The sequence below is a fragment of the Myxocyprinus asiaticus genome, chromosome 3 (assembly GCF_019703515.2).
Source record: "Myxocyprinus asiaticus isolate MX2 ecotype Aquarium Trade chromosome 3, UBuf_Myxa_2, whole genome shotgun sequence".
NCBI classification, from domain to species: Eukaryota; Metazoa; Chordata; class Actinopteri; order Cypriniformes; family Catostomidae; genus Myxocyprinus; species Myxocyprinus asiaticus.
The window spans coordinates 5,925,130-5,942,020 of record NC_059346.1 but is presented as its reverse complement, the minus strand read 5'-3'; the positions used below and the strand labels follow the sequence as shown (position 1 = coordinate 5,942,020).

The window sequence follows — 16,891 nt, the reverse complement described above, 5'->3', positions numbered from 1 at the left end:
CATTTAAAAGTTGAAAATAATAGAATTGTGAATCGTCCATAAGTTTGATAAAAATGTAGATTTAATTGTTTTGCCATATTCGCCCATCCCTACTATAAAGTAGGGGTGTAACAGATCAATTTTCTCATGGTTTGGTTTTACTTATTCAACAAGACCGCTGCTTTCATGTAACTTCAGCTATGCTCAGATATTCTTTATTTCATTAGTTACATTCTTTTGCAGTTTATTTCCCTCTCGAACTGTGCTGTTATTCAGCAAACTGAGAACTACTAAATACTCTTGAAAATGCACACCTCAGTTTAAACTGATGTTTTTATTTTTGATACTTTCCAAATGCCTTTTATGTGTAGATTTATTGTTTTAGCCAGATACAGACTTTGAATATTTATCTATGAAAATCCATGCTAAAAATACAAATGATTACATGTTTAAAACTATGATAATCTAAACAAAGAGTGAAATAAACATATACCACTTATATAAAAAAAAATATATTTATTGTGTGAAAATGCTTTCTGTCCAACATTTCTGCTGTCATTTCCACCACTCCAAACCATTTTGGACCTAATAACATTTAAAAACTTTTTTTTTTTTTTAAAGTTGGTGTACTTCACTGTCACTTTAAGTCGGCAAAAGTGTCAGTGAAGAGCTTCAGATGAAATATGAGACAAGTAGTGTCTATATAAAAAACATTGGGGTAAATATAACTTATGAGCAGAGTATTTTTATGGGCATCATTTCCAATCAAGCTGTAATTTTGCCAAATTATGCAAAAAGTGTGAAAATTGTGTTTTTAGGATAAATAAAATGTTAGCTTTGAAATTAGCTTTAGTAATACAAAGATTTTTTTTTTTAAATCTTTCCATCACCGTCATTTCTTGCACAGAATTCTATTAAATAGTGCAGAATTTTAGATGTGCTGGAAATGACACTATGGTGGGAATTTTCATGACTTTCAGAAAAAGAAAAAAAAATGACAAAAATGATATAAATCTCCTATGGTGCATGTATATACGTACACTTTTGGACATTGTTAGTAGACAAATTAAAATAAACTAGTAAGAGTGTGAAAATATTTTAACAAGAACTTACTTTCTAGAAGTGCTAAAATTGCTTGAAGTTGAAGGAACACCCTTAAATGATTCTCTCAGCAGCTGTTCAGAGTAGAAACATAATAATATCATATTATATCATCAGACTTTCCTTTTTACTATGGTGCATGAAACTTAATAAAATCTATTGTAGAACATGTAAAATTTGGCGCAGTGGCATCTGTGAAATTTGAATGATGACGCAAATAAAACGTTGAATCAGTGTGTTAAACTGGTTCAATCAGACAGACAATACTAAAAAAGACAAATGGATTTTTAAAGCCAGTTCTATCCATTTTGTAATCTAATGTTTTGGTTCCTCTGTATTTCTGCAGAAAGCCTTATTAGAAGTAATGTATGAGATCTTCAGATTGCCCGTTCCCTTAGTGACGGGAGATTTTGAGGAAGCCCTGCACAGTGTGGGTAAGAAACACCTTTAATAACACACCAATCTGTTTAAAACAGGCTGTAACATCCTTTGCTATCTGGGTGGTTAGTTCTGTTTTTTGGTTAGGATGTTGTTCTGTCTTTCCGGGTTGTGTGCGTGACTTGCCGATTTTTGTGCCCCTCAGACCCCAGCAGATTCCAGGACAGCTGGAGGTTATCTGATGGGTTTGTAGCTGCAGAGGCCAAAGTCATATTGCCTCATAGAGCACGATCCAGGTGAGAGACATTCTTAACCTGATGCAACAAAAAAAACAATTATCCAAACTGTACCTGAATGCAGTAAGGGAGTAAAGTTAAAAAATAGACTTCTTTCTTGAATGTTTGCTGGTATTATTGCTCTTCTGTTTTTCACTCCAGACCAGACCTCATGGACAATTACCTGGCACTGCTACTGTCTGCCTTTATCAACAGTGGACTACTGGAGGTATGGAAAGAGAAGATCACTCTATGGATTTTTTTTCTTTAACATTAACGGAATGGGTCTGGTGATATTATTTGTTTGTTTGTACAGGGTCTAGTAGAGGTGGTGACCAGCAGTGATGAAAAGATATCAGTCAGAGCCACAATACTGCTGGGAGAACTGCTGCAAATGGTGTGGTACTGCATTACAACAGACCTGTAAACAGGGTCTATATGTAAATTTTTCTTCCAATGGCTGTTGCATTAAGAAAATGTGTTTCGACCATAGCCTAAACTAGGCCTGACGATTATTACATAACCACCTGATCACGATTATTTGATCTAACCACATTTATTTAAGGTAATCGCGATTATTGTACAGTTTATTCACATTTTGCTGTACTAATAAGTTAATTTTAAGCAAATATAGAAATGCTACGAATTATGCGTTTTTGTGTCTCATTTTCCAGTGTTATTGCATTGTGTGAGCACTCAAAATTAACTCTGATGTAATGGCAAATGTTCTTGGTCATTGTGGGTTCATACACAAAGTGACGTAGAGGATGAGGCGCCCGCTTACTCTTATTTCTGTGGAGATGAACGAATGAACATATTTTCAAATACACACAGAATCTCAAAGTTCTTCACGCCAAATAAGGACTTGTAGGTGTATGTATGAAAGTGAAGAATTAAGGACAGAAATATAATAGTATTGCATTATATAATATTCGGGGTTCCAGAAACAACAGTAAATGTAAGGTTAACCAAAAAGAGAGACATATTTAGAATATTAATATTTACATATTTACATTATTTGCAAATGTCTTTATGTTTATGCATGCATTTTGCTACAAATGCATTTATATTTTGCTAATATAAAAGAAGAGACAGCCTCATGGTATTTTCTTTAATTATTGCATATTTGTATTGAATTCAGGGTTTCTTGTGCGTGGTGAGAAGGAGAGCACCATTACAGGAATACTTTGTGTTGCATTATCCTTGCAATAAAAATAACTGTGCGGTTCGGCAATTTGGTTGTCTATACTCTTAGTAAATTATTGCATGTAAAGAGTCTTTTTATGCAGTATTTTACTATGAGCTTAGTCCAAACAAATTGCTGACTCTCACTGCATTTTTAATGCCAGGATAATATAACAGGCGCAGTAATATACACATTAAATAATGCACATTAATACATAACACCAGGTTTATTAATATGTTGTATCAGCACATTACATAAATATTTAAAAAAGGAATGAATGTGTTTACAGATTCTATATTATTACCTCATATTTGCATTGACGTCACAGTTTATGCGTGATTCAGCACCAGCGATTATAATGGGTTCTATTGCTTTTGGATGTGTGTTGTGTGTAAATCCTGACATTTAGTTTTATAATGTTGTTGAGCTGGTTTATTCTCTTCCGACTGAGTTTCAAAAATGGCTCTATTCGAGGGGCTGGACAATCAGAACAGTGGGTGTTTAAGTTGAGGCGCTTATGCCAAAACTGAGCATTTCAGACAGAGGGCCAAAAACAGGGTAAAAAATGATCATTTATTACTAAATTATGACTGTTTTAATGCTAACAAAAAAACTTTACTAACATTATCAGTGGACCTCACCTCTGGGAAGATAATAAAAATCATTAAAAAATAAATTAAAAAAAGAAACATTTCATGACCCCATTAATTTCTCTCTTTCAGGCCAATACGATTCTTCCTCACTCTCACAGTCATCATCTGCACTGTCTGCCCACGCTAATCAACATGGCTGCTTCCTTCGACATCTCCCAGGAGAAACGGCTGTAAGTGCAACAAAGCAACCACACAAAAAAAAATCAATCAGTGATTCTCTGGTATCAAGCCGAGCGATTGATCTTTGTTTGTTGGTATTCTTCCAGGCGTGCCAGTGCAGCTGTGAATCACCTAAAGCGTTTCCATGAAAAGAAACGGTGTGGCCCCAAACCTTACAGTCTTTACCTTGATCACATCATCTGCAGGACGTCCACATCCACACATAAAATAGACCAGCACCAGCGCTCACACAAAGACATCTATATTATGAAGGTACTCACGCTATACCATTTCTGCACCTACAACTTGCATGACTTGTATTGGGGTGAATCTCACAAATCTCACCTGTCAAGAAAATGTCTGGTCATATTTCAAGCCAAAATCAAAAGTAATATATACTGTATATATTATATATTAAGGCTGCACGATTATGACAAAAATCTAAATTGTTGATTATTTCCCTTGGTATTGCAATTAATTTTGATTAATAGAATTTAAATTCAAATAATAATTTGGGGTGGATCAATTGCATGCCATATTATTTATTTTGGCTACACATCCAAACAAGCTGAGAACTGTGTTCCTTATGACTTATTGCTGTTTTATACATCAGTAAATCAAGACTAGTTACCTAAACCCTCTCGAAAGCATATATATATATATATATATATATATATATATATATATATATATATATATATATATATATATTAGGGCTGTCAATTGATTCATATTTTTATTTGAATATTTGCATAGTATGCCAATTAATCAAATTAATCGCATGTAAATAACAATAATTCAATATATTGAAATATATAAATTATAGAATGCTTATTATAGAGGCTTTAGAATGCAATATATTGTTTATTTCCGTATTAATGAACAAAAGCCTATCGTTGACCTACAGTTCACAGCAATCCATTTTGCAATTGAATTTGTCAATCAATCTGAGATTTATTATAAAGGTGCATCAATGTACATCTTTGTCAGACGGAAGCTTTTGGAGCATTTCGGTTGCGTCATAAACATACCGTTTTTAGGTTGCTGTGTCAAGCTAAGCGTAGATTGAAACGTAGAAAAACACGTCTTGAGATCCATGCATTCGGATTTGTGCTACATCAAGTTGTGTTTGAACGCAAGAACGTGTATGTTGTGCTGTCTGCTGTCAGCGAGTATGGTTTGTTTTCTGGATAATCTGCACGTTGCCTCCAAGCTTGAATTGCTCAGATGGAAGGAATATTCGTTATTACGGTCTGGGGACATGATAGTGTTAATTTTTTTAACATGTTATTTTATATATAATTATTGCACTGAATTAACTTGTTAAATCGGCATATATATATACACACACACACAGTTGAAGTCCGAAGATACAGTTAGGTTGAAGTCAGAAATTCATTTTGTAACCACTCCATAGATTTCATATTAGCAGACTATAGTTTTGGCAAGTCGTTTAGGACATCTATTTTGTGCATGACACGAGTAATTTTTCCAACGATTATTTACAGACAGATTGTTTCACTTTTAATTGACTATATCACAATTCCAGTGGGTCACAAGTTTACATACACTAAGTTAACTGTGCCTTTAAGCAGCTTGGAAAATTCCAGAAAATGATGTCAAGCTTTTAGACAATTAGCCAATTAGCTTCTGATAGGAGGTGTACTGAAATGGAAGTGTACATGTGGATGTATTTTAATGCCTACCTTCAAACTTAGTGCATCTTTGCTTGATATCATGGTAAAATCTAAAGAAATGAGCCAAGACCTCAGAAAAAAGTCTGGTTCATCCTTGGGAGCAATTTCCAAACGCCTGAAGGTACCACGTTCATCTGTACAAACAATAGTGTGCAAGTATGAACATCATGGGACCACGCAGCCATCATAATGCTCAGGAAGGAGACACATTCTGTCTCTTAGAGATGAATGTAGTTTGGTGTGAAAAGTGCAAATCAATCCCAGAACAACAGCAAAGGACCTTGTGAAGATGCTGGAGGAAACAGGTAGAAAAGTATCTATATCTACAGTAAAACGAGTCCTATATCGATATAACCTGAAAGGCTGCTCAGCAAGGAAGAAGCCACTGCTCCAAAACCGCCATAAAAAAGCCAGACTACAGATTGCAAGTGCACATGGGGACAAAGATCTTACTTTTTGGAGAAATGTCCTGGTCTAATGAAACAAAAATTGAACTGTTTGGCCATAACGACCATCGTTATGTTTGGAGGTAAAATGGTGAGGCTTGCAAGCTGAAGAACACCATCTCAACAGTGAAACATGGGGGTGGCAGCATCATGTTTTGGGGGTGCTTTGCTGCAGGAGGGACTGGTGCACTTCACAAAATAGATGGCATCATGAGGAAGGAAAATGTGTGGATATATTGAAGCAACATCTCAAGATATCAGCCAGGAAGTTGACCCCAAACATGCCTCCAAAGTTGTGGCAAAATGGCTTAAGGACAACAAAGTCAAGGTATTGGAGTGGCCATCACAAAGCCCTGACCTCAATCAGAATTTTGGACAGAACTGAAAAAGCATGTGCGAGCAAGGAGGCCTACAAACCTGACTCAGTTACACCAGTTCTGTCTGGAGGAATGGGCCAGAATTCCAGCAACTTATTGTGAGAAGCATGTGGAAGGCTACCCAAAACGTTTGAACCAAGTTAAACCATTTAAAGGCAATGCTACCAAATACTAACAAAGTGTATGTAAACTTCTGACCCACTGGGAATGTGATGAAGAAATAAAAGCTGAAATAAATCATTCTTTCTACTATTATTCTGACATTTCACATTCTTAAAATAAAGTAGTGATCCTAACTGACCTAAGACAGGGAATGTTTTCTACGATAAAATGTCAGGAATTGTGAAAAACGTATTTGGTTAAATGTATTTGGCTAAGGTGTATGTAAACTTCTGACTTCAACTGTGTGTGTGTGTGTATAATATATATATATATATATATATATATATATATATATATATATATATATATATATATATATATATATATATTTGTAGTAATTAAGCATTTAAATATAATGGTAGTATTTGTTTTATGGCCTTTAGCCTGATTTATGTGAAAAAAAAGAAACAAGTATTTTTTCTGTAGTAAGTATTACAGTAATTTTAAGAATCAAAGAAAGAGGTAAATATGCTTAATTGTAATTAAACAATTTCACAAAGCAAATCTTAATGGTCCTAAAATTGAATTTGACCTGGACATGTTTTCGTAGATTTACCCATTGAATACAGTAAAGTATAGCCTTAATTGATACGCTAAAATTCTTGTTTAAAACGCTTGGTTTCTGAGTGGTTTTATGTTTGTGTGTTTGTGTAGGACACTGAAGAGGCGCTAATGATGAACTTGAGGGACAGTCAAATCCTCAACCACAAACAAAATCTGGTCTGGAACTGGGTTCTTATTATCACTATACTGAAGGTAAAACCCCCAGATAAAGGACTAGCTCTCTCCTTCTAGTTCCTATAATGGTCTATCTCTTGTACATACACATTGACCATGTTCGGAATGTAAAACTAGCATGCTGCATAGCAAGTACTTTAAACTGCAATATTTTGAAATAGATACAGAGACACAGTATGCAGAATGCAACGGCAAACGTTCTAAACAGTATTATGCTTACTGTGACCTCACTACATTCCATGTTTAATTCTGCGTGTGGCGTCCATATATCATTCTAGAAATACAGTTGTTTTGCATTTTTAATCCAATTTTGCTTAAAAAAAAAATAAATAGATAAAAATCTAAAATTTTGGCAGTCTGATCAAATAAGTAGTCAAGAAAGAGCTTAAAGGCTAAAGTTTACTGCTGTTTTCTGCATTACGCTATTACTCGCACAGTGCGTGTGATGCAAATTTTCCATCAGCACAGTATTATAGTATACTGTATAGCCCAGGTTTTCTAGACACGTATATACATACGATATGTGTTACATACTGTTTTTGTAACTGGCTGCTTTGTGTGATATTTCTCCTTTCCAGTGGCCAAATGTGAACCTCAGATACAACAGGGATGAGCAGATGCACAAGTAAGACCAGCAATCTGTGTGACCCATAATCGCATTTGCATCGTGATTTCAGATGTGTGTTCTGTTTAACGTCTGAGCTCTAGTAGCAAACCACATCCCTAATGTTTGTTTTTTTTTGTGTGTGTATGTAGGTTTGTTAGGAGATTGCTGTATTTCTATAAGCCCAGCAGTAAGCTGTACTCTGCTCTGGAGTTGGATCACGCTAAAGCCAGACAGCTGACAGTAGCAGGATGCCAGTTCATCCAGTTCCTCCTGGATTCAGATGAGGTGAGAGAGAGAGTGTGTGTTGCATTTCTAAGACTCTGTGTTAAATTCTGCTGTCAGTTATTTCTGACTGTTAAACTGTATAATCGACTGGTGTCCCTGCAAATGGTTTCCTACATATACAGCATTGCTAGTTTCATGTCTCATGTATCACTCTGCAATCTCTTTTTTTTTTTTTCACATAACTTCAATTCATATTTCTCGTCCATTTATTTGGTATCTATGTAATAAGCATGAAAATGTACAGTCAGATGTCAGTTATTCTAAATAAACCCATTCAGAGTGATCTAAGAGCCCTTTACTTCACATCAGGGTCCTAATCAACCTGTTTATGTAAGGGATAATGTAAAGTCAGCTGGTCATTATTGCTAAATAAACTCTGAGAGGGTGGTCATGTTGATTATATCACCCTGAAGGGGTTTATTTTGCAACTAGATAGGTAAAGTTTGTCAAGACAAGCTCTGATGTTGGCTTGACAAAGCCTGGCCTAAAATGAAAAAGGTTGTTTTCAGAGCTTGGGGTTTAAAGGTTTTACTGATCTTAAAACAAACAGCCAACTAGCTAGCTAGCTTGAAATGCAAGAGAGAATGCGAGAGAGCAAATTAGAGCAGATTAAAGGCTGTGTGTGTGTTTGTTTACATTTGAGTTTTTTGACAGGTCTTGGCCAATTTGAACATTCCTCAATGTAAGTCTGTGGGATTTTTCTACATTTTGATCGTCCGTTGTTCGAAAGCCGTTAGTTCGATCAGTTAGAAAAGTCATAGGAACCCGAGTCAGAACAGTCTGAAGGTCTGTGCCGAGCTTGGAGGATGTAACTTGAAAGCTCTGGGAGGAGTTACAACCCTAAACCAAGTCTGTAGAATAGTAACAGTATGTTGGCTTTGTCAAGCCAACATAATAATAACTGTCTATTACAGGGCTGCTTATCAAATAAATTAGGTACAGTTTGCACCGATGTATCAGCTGCTGATATTTATTGGTTAATTATTTACCAAAATAAAACCATTGGCATATCTGTTATATGCATGAAAACGCAGATTTGAAAAACAGATGGTTTATATACACCGATCAGCCACAACATTAAAATCACCTGCCTAATATTGTGTAGGTCCCCCTCGTGATGCCAAAACAGCGCCAACCCACATCTCAGAATAGCATTCTGATATGATGATATTCTTCTCACCACAATTGGACAGAGTGGTTATCTGAGTTACCGTAGACTTTAAGTTCAAACCAGTCTGGCCATTCTCTGTTGACCTCTCTCATCAACAAGGCGTTTCTGTCCACAGAACTGCCCTTAACTGGATGATCGGTGTATAACTAATTAACACATGTAGTAAAAACTTTGTGAATTCAAATGCACAATCCAGAAATAATAATAGCCATAATATGTAGAAAACTTTTGAGACATGGGTATGTGTGGCAGGGTGGAGGGCGGGGGTGGGCCGTGATTCCACACACCCGGCCCCTAATTAGGCTGATTAAGCCCGAGAGGGATAAAGCCGACCAGAGACGGCAGTGCGACAGAGAGAGAGAGTTACGGGCAGCTGCCTGACACCTGTGTGTGTTTGTCTTTTTGCTTAAGTTTATTATTAAAATATTATTTATATTGTTAAACCGGTTCTCGCCGCCTCCTTTCCATTGAACTGTGTTACACTGGTGCCGCAACCCGGGAAGGAGGAGGGATGCACCGTAGTAGAGTCCTCGCCACTACCATCCACCCTAACGGAGCAGCCGTGGCCGGGAACGGCAGAGCCCAAATGCCTGAGAGTGTGATCAGCCGCCAACCGCGAGGGTAGGAGGAGCTCCTAGCCGACCGCCTGCCAGGGGTGGAGGAGACACCTACCAGCCGCTAAAACACGGCGTGGTCATAGAACCGCCGACTGCAAGCGGGGAGGGGCTCCTGGCCGATCTCCTGGAGCGGGAGGACTGCTGCCAGGGGCGGGGGAGACCCCTTCTGTCCACCGGAAAAAGCAGCGGGGCGTTCCGTCCACCAGGGGCCGGAGGACTGCCTACAATCCTTCCAGGGAGGCACGGCTGTCGTCCACTAGAGGGTGGAGGAGTGGCGGAGGACCAGGCTACGGCGTATCGGAGAACCGGCGAGTAAATTATTATTAAAAAAAAATTCTCTCTCTCTCTCTGCCGCTGCCGCACCGCGTTGGCCTTTCCCTCTCTTTAAATATTATTATTGTGTTTTTAGTTGGTATTATCACTGTCACAGTGTGTAAGTACCGTGTTTTTTTATTTTTTTATTGTTGTTTCCCTCTCCTTATCCCCTCCCAGATCCAGGAAGACGGGGATGAACTGCCGACAGATGGGGCCGGGGCACAGCATTATCTATTATGTACTGTATTATAGCACTATAATACAGAATTTAAAATGGGGTTTTGTTCCTTTGGTTAAAATGTTTTTTATTTTTCTATGATGTGGTTGATATTTCCCTGGAATTGGCCAACATATGCGTAGTATGAATTTGTAATGTTCTGTTTTGGTTGTAATGTTCTGTTCTATTAAACTGCAAAAACAAAAGTTTAAAAATGCTTTAGAAGTACAAAATAACCTTTTTTCATATCAGTCATCATGTTATCATATTTAGTTATTTTTGTATCTTTTTTGTTGTTTTTTTTCTTCTATTTATCTTTCACTGTGGCTCTCTTTAAAATGCCTGTCATGTGTTCAACAGATCCAGTCCATGTTCAGTGGAAATTATCTATTGTTAGAACAGTAAAAAAGCTTTTGTACCTTTTTGTACATTTTTAAAGCATAATTCCAAAATAAAATGTGATGACAATATAAGATAAGTGGCAAATAAATCAGTATCGGCCTATAGGTTTTTTTTTATGATTAAAATCGTTATCGGCCAAAAATGTTCATATCGGTGCGTCCCTAAAATAAATAAATAAATGAACAAGAAATAGTGATTTGAGTTACTTGTAGAGACCGCAGAGGGACAGAACACAGGCATAGCAGTGTAAGAACCATACTTTTTCCAGCTGAGCTGTCAGTTAAGGAGAACTGCCATTATTCAGATATATTTAACCACCAAATGTCACGATTTGCCAATCAGAGTCAGGTATTGTAGAGAGCCTTTTTGCAATGAGCGACCAAGGAGCATTCACAACTAATGTGTTTTTGAGTCTGTCTGCGCTGTTTTTAAAATTGTATCCTTTGTAAACATGCACTAGATGGACATCTTTGAACGTTATGCGACGTCTTGCAGTTTTTTCAGCCTCTTTTTTTTAACACTTTTTTTTAGAAGCCGTGTCAGGTAAAAAAGAAATACATTTTGAGACACTTGCGATCTCTTCTATTTATTGTGCTGTGTTTTGCCTTTTTTTTTTTTTTTTTTTTTTTTTTAAACACAAGAATATGTTCAGTCTGAACAGCCCTTAACTGTACATTATCCAATTAATAATTCTCTTTTTCTATCTCTCATGTGTCTGTTTTTAGGATGGTCAGGTGTATTTGGAGGATTTGGTGAAAGACATTGTCCAGTGGCTCAGTTTGTCCTGTGGGCTTAAACCTGAACGCAGTCTCCATAGTAACGGCCTCCTCAGCACCCTCAGTCAGCACTACTTCCTGTTACTGGGAACTCTGTCTTCACAACCATCTGGAGTGAAAATGCTGGAAAAGTGTGGCGTGTTTCAGTGGTGAGAACACGCACGCATACAAAAGATTACAATTTAATTAGTGTAGTGTCCTGATATACTTTATTATGCTGTTTATAGAAGGATGAAAAGGTAAAATACCCCTTAAAAAAGTACTGTGGCAGTACCATAGTACAACAGTGATATCAGATGATAATACCATGATACTTGGATAGATTTTTTCAACTTGAGGCACTTTTAGCTCTGTGGATTTCTCTTTAAGACATCGTTCACACTTACCACGTGCATCACAAGTAATTATTGTCTTTTTTTCTGAAAGTCCACAGTGTCATTTCAACCACATCTAAAATTCTGTGTTGCGTTTAAAAGAATTCAGTTGTGGAAATGATGGTGATGAAAATAAAATAATGGTCTCCTTTCTCCTCGTATGCTCCTCACTAACACTTTTGTCGATTTAACAAAGACACTATCTTTTTGAAAAAAAATAAATTATCGTTTTAAGGGGCAAACTTCTTTTATGTGGTGGAAATGAAGCCACAACTGTGGGACAACCATAATTTAAAAACAATTACATGATTTTTTTTTTTTTATACCCTTTTCTCCCAATTTGGAATGGCCAATTCCCACTACTTAGTACGTCCTCCTGGTGGTGTGGTTACTCACCTCAATCCGGGTGGCAGAGGTGGTGCTTCTGAGACCACCAATGCGTGCATCTTATCACGTGGCTCCTTGTGCATGACACCACAGAGACTCCCAGCATGTGGAGGCTCATGCTACCCTCCGCGATCCACGCACAACTTACCACGTGCCCCACTGAGAGCGAGAACCTCTAATCGCAACCACGAGGAAGTTACCCCAAGTGACTCTACCCTCCCTAGCAACCGTGCCAATTTGGTTGCTTAGGAGACCTGGCTGGAGTCACTCAGCACGCCCTGGATTCAAACTCATGACTCCAGGGGAGGTAGTCAGCGTCAATACTCGCTGAGCTACTCAGGCCCCCAAAATAAATGAATATTAAAGTTGTTAATGTGTATTTCACTCTGTTTAGATTATTGTAGTTTTAAACATGTAATAATTTGTATTTTTATAATGGATTTTCATAGTTTAATATTGAAAGTCTGGGTCTGGGACAAGGCTAAAACAGTAAAATGTATACATAAGAGGCATTTGAAAAGTAACAAAAAGGAATGATGAAGGCCTGGTAAAAAGTTTCCAAGTCAGTTTTAATGTGACTTTTATATAACAAAAAGAAAAAAGTTGAAATCTGCTCATTTTAATATGACATGAAGTGCCTGAAGTTGAAGCAACACCTTTGGATGTATCATAGTACTGAATGATTACATCATACAAATATATATATATATATATATATATGCACACTATATTATTTACATGGAACTCCATGGTACTGTAGTTCAGAGAATACTGTAGTGTACAGTAAATATGAAAAAAAATACATTCATTACCTTAGCATCACCATGTCCAAAAAATAAAAAAAACATCTGGCAAACACAAATTAGCAGTATGAGTGCCACAAATGAGTAGTGTTTGCAACAAATGGTATTACCATGGTACCATGTACAAAAACATGGTAATACCATACTACTTCTTTGTTAGTGACCATACTAGTAGTAAGTGAATAGCGTGATTTAACTATGCTTTTGTTTTTTTGTAGTCTGTTGAGCATGTGTTCAATGAAAAACCAGGATCATCTGCTGAAGCTAACGGTCTCAACACTGGACTACAGCAGAGATGGTCTTGCTCGAGTCATTCTCTCCAAGATCCTCACAGCGGCTACTGATGTAAGATCTTCTCTCTGAGTCCAGTTGCTCTGTTTCTGAGGGCGTTCCTACATTTCTACATTGAAAAATACATAAGATTATAAGAAACAAAAAATTTCCCTATTTATCCGATTACAGAACTGTCGTCTGTACGCCACCAAACACCTGCGTGTGCTGCTGCGTGCTAATGTGGAGTTCTTCAGTAACTGGGGGATGGAGTTGCTGGTCACACAGCTCCATGACCACAACAAAACCATATCCATGGAGGCGTTGGACATCCTGGATGAAGCCTGCGAAGACAAGGTAATCACGCTTTTAGGATCACAAGAGAGTATCACAGCTACAGGAAGTTGTGAATTTAATTTATGCAAGAAATTTGTGAATAAAGCAGCATTTCCATCCCATTTTGGGGGGGACATTTCCACAAAGTAGAGAACAAAATCTGGAAATTTGTCTGGAAAACAGAAATGGAAATTGTAGCCACTGGGGAAGCCAATGTGGCTCTGTTATTAAATGTATTAAATCACATACAGTTTAGTTGCGATATCCCAAAATGCTCCTAAAAATACGTGGATTGAAACCCTGCTAATAATAAGTAATTAGCAAACATTGTAATGCAGATTAGTTCATTTACTTCAATATAAATATGTGATTTAAAAATGTCATGACATTTCTATTAAGATTTGCCTATTAACCCTGTAAAGTTTGAAAATTCAAATTTTTTGACATTTAAACTGTTTTTAGTACCATTAGACAAACTATAAAAAGAAATCGTAAAAAATGTTGCACGTTTCTTTTTTTTTTATGTAGCATATTTGATACCTGGGCCTTTCAGAGAAACTCTCCTTGGTCAATAAATATGGATTTCTGTCCACAGAACTGCCCCTCACTGGATGTTTTTTGTTTTTGGCACCATTCTCGTGCCAGATGGGCTGGTTTGAGTATTTCTGTAACTGCTGATCTCCTGGGATTTTCACACACAACAGTCTCTAGAATTTACTCAGAATGGTGCCAAAAACATCCAGTGAGCGGCAGTTCTGTGGAAGGAAATGCCTTGTTGATGAGAGAGGTCAACAGAAAATGGCCAGACTGGTTCGAACTGACAAAGTCTACGATAACTCATAACCGCTCTGTACAATTGTGGTGAGAAGAATAATCAATTGACATTAAAAAAAAAAAGAAGGGAAATTGTAAAACTTTTTTTGCTGGGTCTCAGGAAATTATAGTAAGATGTCATCATAATAGCTTGTAATGTAAAATAATGAGATCTTTATAATGACAGAGATCCCGCGGATCCTTAAAAGTCTTAAAATGTCTTAAATTCAGTTTTCCAAAATTTAAGGTAATAAAAAGTCTTAAATGATACAACAAAAGTCTTAATTGTTATTTAAAGAGGTCTTAAATTTGGGGGCGGAAAGACAGGAATCTTGATATGACCTAATATGAGAGTATCAAACTTCAAAAGAATAAGATTTATTATATAAGTGCATTCGCTGCATCCTTCAGAGTGAAAATGCAGCACTGTTGTATTTCTTCAAGCATGCAGGGCTTGTTGTTTTCAGCTGTTGCAGAGCAGTTCACAATCGGTAAGCTCTATCGGAAATTTATGACGAGCGATCACTACTGATCAACTGTTGATGATGATATAGTGTTGATGAAATATGACAATGTTTACTTTTAATTGTTTATATTGTAATACATTGTAGATTATTTTAGGAGTGCACATTTTATTTCCCTTTTATGTTTGAATGAGCAGCTGGAAGTAGTGAAGCGCAAGCATTTCAAAATAAGAGTCCCCGGTGTATTTCAAAGTGAACTTTAAAGGCACTTTAAAAGTTGGGTAGGCCCGTTTAAGTAAGAGTCTGTGATGCATAATTTAGAGATTGTGTGGGTTTGTTTTGGTATGGGGATACGGTATTAATTTTATTTGTTCATGTCTTGAAAAAGGTCTTAAAGTCTTAAATTTGATTTTAAAAACTCTACAGCAACCCTGAATGATAGAGCAGTCTGCATTTATGAAAATACAGAGAAATATTAGTTCACACTTTAAACATATCTTACAAAATGTATATGTCAGAATTTTTTTGTTTTGTTTTGTATTTGGGCATGAATGGAGTGTAATGGTGATTGAGAGATGTACCTCAAAAGCCTGTTAGATCATATTTGATACATAGATTTCAAAGGGAGGTTTTCAATAAAATAATATTAAAAAATGTAACCAAGCACAAGTTGCTTATATTCAGCAAATACTAATTTTAAAATATCAGTAACAATATAATATTTACTGTCAATTTTACTTTATTAAAATAAGCTGTCATTTATCCCAACATAAGTCACTTTTCACGCAAGTCCGCCGCCATTTTAAATAGATCGATATAAACATTGACACCACTTTTCTTTTTTCACAAATAGCCACTAGATGGTGCCATAAACTTGTGTAACTTAAATACTATAGGTTGTTTGGCTCGTCAGCTTGAACAGAGAGTGAAACAGGAGCCGTCAAACGTTGTATATCATATTTGGTACACACTGCGTTGTAGGGTTAAGATTTAACTTAAAATTAACATAGACTGCATAATGATGTTATCAGTGCAAGTTGTTATAAAGTTTCACCTAGGATGCTGATTTGTTTGTATCAGTTAAATGTGTGGTCCCACTGAAATCACTGATTTTTTTGTTTTTATCTCTGATTTGTTGTGATCACTCTAGGCTAACCTGCACACTCTGATCCACATGAAACCAGCTCTGTCTCACCTGGGAGATAAAGGAGTTCTGCTGCTGTTAAGGTAGAACATTATGTTAAAGTTAAACATTGCATTCAGTTACATTATGCTTGCCACATAAGTGTATCATACTGCACTCAGTACAAGATTCTTGCCAGTGGCACAATAGTTGGGCAAACAGATAGTCAGTGTTGTCCCACCAATGTTGCTTTGTCAGGCTGGTCGCAACCTGAAACAAACCAAGCAATGTTTTGATAGCGTCACTTTTCAGGAAAATCAACCTACGAATGGCTTATTTCTCTGCATATTAAGCTGGGATAGAAGAAAGTAGGGATGCAACAATTCAATTCCTGGTTCGATATCGGCTCAGATACTGACGTTTTTTAACCGGATCGGGTATCAGTCCAACACGCCCAATCCAAATCTGATACTGTGTGTCAGTCCTGGTTTCTTCCGTAAAGCTCCGTAAATGACATAAAAGAACCATAAAACCATCATTAAATTAGTCCATATGACTTGTGCATTTTATTTAAAGTCTCGAAGACATGGGGGCCTGGGTAGCTCAGTGAGTAAAGACACTGACTACCACACTTGGAGTTGCAAGTTCGAATCCAGGGCGGGCTGAGTGACTCCAGTCAGGCTTCCTAAGCAACCAATTGGTCTGGTTGCTAGGGTGGGTAGAGTCACATTGGGTTAACCTCCTCGTAGTGACTATAATGTGGTTCTCGCTCTCGGTGGG

The 16,891-nt window shown here is 37.0% G+C and overlaps 1 protein-coding gene across 1 annotated transcript in view; it reads left to right on the top strand.

Moving 5' to 3' along the window:
- Positions 1-16,891, top strand: part of rictora (RPTOR independent companion of MTOR, complex 2 a) — a 52,572-nt gene that overhangs the window by 13,286 nt on the left and 22,395 nt on the right. Inside the window, exons 12-24 of the mRNA XM_051679545.1 lie at positions 1,427-1,514; positions 1,664-1,754; positions 1,896-1,962; positions 2,050-2,130; positions 3,642-3,742; positions 3,839-4,004; positions 7,068-7,169; positions 7,730-7,776; positions 7,908-8,043; positions 11,491-11,690; positions 13,324-13,450; positions 13,568-13,732; positions 16,139-16,215. Of these exons, the coding sequence (XP_051535505.1) occupies positions 1,427-1,514; positions 1,664-1,754; positions 1,896-1,962; positions 2,050-2,130; positions 3,642-3,742; positions 3,839-4,004; positions 7,068-7,169; positions 7,730-7,776; positions 7,908-8,043; positions 11,491-11,690; positions 13,324-13,450; positions 13,568-13,732; positions 16,139-16,215 (1,448 nt within the window). The remainder of the gene's footprint in view (positions 1-1,426; positions 1,515-1,663; positions 1,755-1,895; positions 1,963-2,049; positions 2,131-3,641; positions 3,743-3,838; positions 4,005-7,067; positions 7,170-7,729; positions 7,777-7,907; positions 8,044-11,490; positions 11,691-13,323; positions 13,451-13,567; positions 13,733-16,138; positions 16,216-16,891) is intronic.